The sequence below is a fragment of the Sinocyclocheilus anshuiensis genome, unplaced genomic scaffold, assembly GCF_001515605.1.
Source record: "Sinocyclocheilus anshuiensis isolate Anshui unplaced genomic scaffold, SAMN03320099.WGS_v1.1 scaffold998, whole genome shotgun sequence".
Classification (NCBI taxonomy): domain Eukaryota; kingdom Metazoa; phylum Chordata; class Actinopteri; order Cypriniformes; family Cyprinidae; genus Sinocyclocheilus; species Sinocyclocheilus anshuiensis.
Genome location: NW_015536513.1, coordinates 338,061 through 340,516, shown reverse-complemented (window position 1 = coordinate 340,516; position 2,456 = coordinate 338,061). Strand labels below are relative to the sequence as shown.

The following is a 2,456-nucleotide window of genomic DNA, read 5'->3' as shown; positions in this document are numbered from 1 at the left end:
GTGTGTGTGTGTGTGTGTGTGAGAGAGAGTGTGTGTGTGTGTGTGTGTGTGAGAGTGTGTGTGTGTGTGAGAGAGTATGTGTGTGAGAGAGAGAGTATGTGTGTGTGTGAGAGAGAGAGTATGTGTGTGTGTGTGAGAGAGAGTATGTGTGTGAGAGTGTGTGTGTGAGAGAGTGTGTGTGTGAGAGTGTGTGTAGGAGGGTGTGTGAGAGAGAGTGTGTGTGTGTGAGAGAGAGTATGTGTGTGAGAGTGTGTGTGTGTGTGTGGAAAATTTAAGTTAACTGAACCAAATCATTCATAAAATGATTCACTGTTTTGAAGCTCATGCTGACTAACTTACAAGCAAAGACAACAACAAACACAAACATGTGTAATGATAACTTTTACAAACTAGCTGCAAATGTCTTCATGAAAGTGGAATCTAGATATGATGTACAAGTAATTGAATACCAAATATAAGTAATATGAGGTGGTTAAGGTCATTAACTAACAATGAATCCCTTACCAGTAGGGCTGCTGACTTCAGAAAGGAAAACGTAAATACATTTTCATGTCTTAGTTTTATAAAAGGACAAACTGTGTTCCATACAGCTTTCATACGGAACGCTTCTCTGTTGCCTTAAAGATGGGACGATTCTGTATTATTGGCAACCCTACTTAGCAGTGCACTTACTGCTGAATTAGGGAGCCGTTTAAGACGCTCCCAGAGATTTAGTTTGCATGTATTTTTCTTTAATTATTTGCATCTTAATCTTACAGAAAACCTCCTGCTGAAGCTGAGATCCACCTGACACATTATTATAAAAATGGCGTTTATTAAAGAGGAGAGTGAAGACGTGAAGATTGAAGAAACATTCAGAGACAAACATGAAGATACTGAGGAACAAACAGAGATTGAGTTTATTAAAGAGGAGAGTGAAGACGTGAAGATTGAAGAAACATTCAGAGACAAACATGAAGATTCTGAGGAACAAACAGAGATTGAGGTTATTAAAGAGGAGAGTGAAGACATGAAGATTGAAGAAGCATTCAGAGCCAAACATGAAGATACTGAGGAACCAACAGGTTGGTTTTCATTCTCAAAGCTGAACTCACTCATTTGATCCTTATTTAAATGTCCAGCTTTACAGACAGAGAGATATGAAAACAATGCACAAGTAGCCTAACAAAACTGTTATTTTGTATAACATTTAATTCAAAAACGTACAAAAAAAAAAAAAACTATGGAAACTTTACATTAACATAACTTAATTATGCAACAATATCTAACAAAAACTTTATTTAGCATAACGTTAAATGTGAGTGATTACATACTAACCTTAACATACCTGAACATAAATACACACCAAAAAAAAAAGTTACGTTGGATTTACTTCACTTTATGTCAGTTGGATTACTTTGCATGTACATAACATTACTTAATTACATACTAAGGTTCCTATGGGATGATATTAGACTCAAAATGATTAATAGATGCACGCACAATTATCCATGTACTGCATACATTTTATGCATTTATCTTAGTAACCACAAACAAGTGCCTTTCAATTTGAGTGTGTGGAAGTCGGGATTAAAGGGGTCATATGATGTTGCTAAAAAGAACATTATTTTGTGTATTTGGTGTAAGGAAATGTGTTTATGCGGTTTAAGGTTAAAAAAACACATTATTTTCCACACACTGTACATTATTGTTTCTCCTCTATGCCTCGCCTTTCTGAAACGCGTCGATTTTTACAAAGCTCATCGTTCTGAAAAAGCGAGGTGTGCTGTGATTGTCTGATTGGCCAGCTATCCAGTGTGTTGTGATTGGCCGAATACCTCAAGCGTGTGACGGAAATGTTACGCCCCTAACATACTGTGTTTCCATCATACAGTCTTTGATTTCCATGTGTCCCGTTGTGACGAGACAAAACCATTAAAACCCATTACAAACGAGGCACTTGTTGCATCCAGTGGGGACATAATTACTGATTATAATGACTTATACGGTGTTTTTACGCGTTGCGTATCGCGCCGCGTAAACATAAAACCATGTCTGCATTTGTGATCGGAGAAACGCCAAACAACAAGCGCTACTCTAAACTGCTCAAAACTCGCGTTTGAATCATCAGTGGCAAATTCTTTAAATATGAAAACGTACTAACAGGCTGTGAGTCAGAAGCACCAGTCTGTCCTTGCAAAGTTGGAATCACCCCACTTTATAGAAACAGTCTTTGTGTGTAGACGGCATTGTAGTCTACTCTACCAGGATCAGGAAACAGTCCTCCGTAAAATGCGTTGCACACATCATTTGGGTTGAACTGTTCTGGAACAGTGTTGTAAATACAACTTAACCACTGATTTCTAGTTGTGTCCTCTTTTGGAAGGTCAAACAAAGTAGTTTCGCTTTCACAACGAAACACAGCGTCACACACGGCGGCCTAGAGTGAGCAGAGGCCGGGGGCTAGAGTGAGGAAC

The 2,456-nt window shown here is 38.4% G+C and overlaps 2 protein-coding genes across 4 annotated transcripts in view; both read left to right on the top strand.

The window, feature by feature from the left end:
• Positions 1–890: 890 nt before the first annotated feature.
• The window catches only part of LOC107692144 (gastrula zinc finger protein XlCGF8.2DB-like), a 15,075-nt gene continuing 13,509 nt past the window's right edge, over positions 891–2,456 (top strand). Inside the window, exon 1 of one of the 3 annotated variants that reach the window (XM_016491089.1) lies at positions 891–975. Coding sequence is in view for 1 of the 3 variants with exons in the window: in XM_016491079.1 (XP_016346565.1) it covers positions 1,010–1,064 (55 nt within the window). In the remaining 2 variants the exon portion in view is untranslated. Of the gene's footprint in view, positions 1,065–2,456 lie in introns of all 3 variants that reach the window. The other 2 variants (XM_016491098.1, XM_016491079.1) reach the window with 2 other exon arrangements.
• LOC107692172 (gastrula zinc finger protein XlCGF8.2DB-like) overlaps positions 914–2,456 on the top strand; it is a 10,840-nt gene continuing 9,297 nt past the window's right edge. Inside the window, exon 1 of the mRNA XM_016491136.1 lies at positions 914–979. The gene's annotated coding sequence lies outside the window, so the exon portion shown is untranslated. The remainder of the gene's footprint in view (positions 980–2,456) is intronic.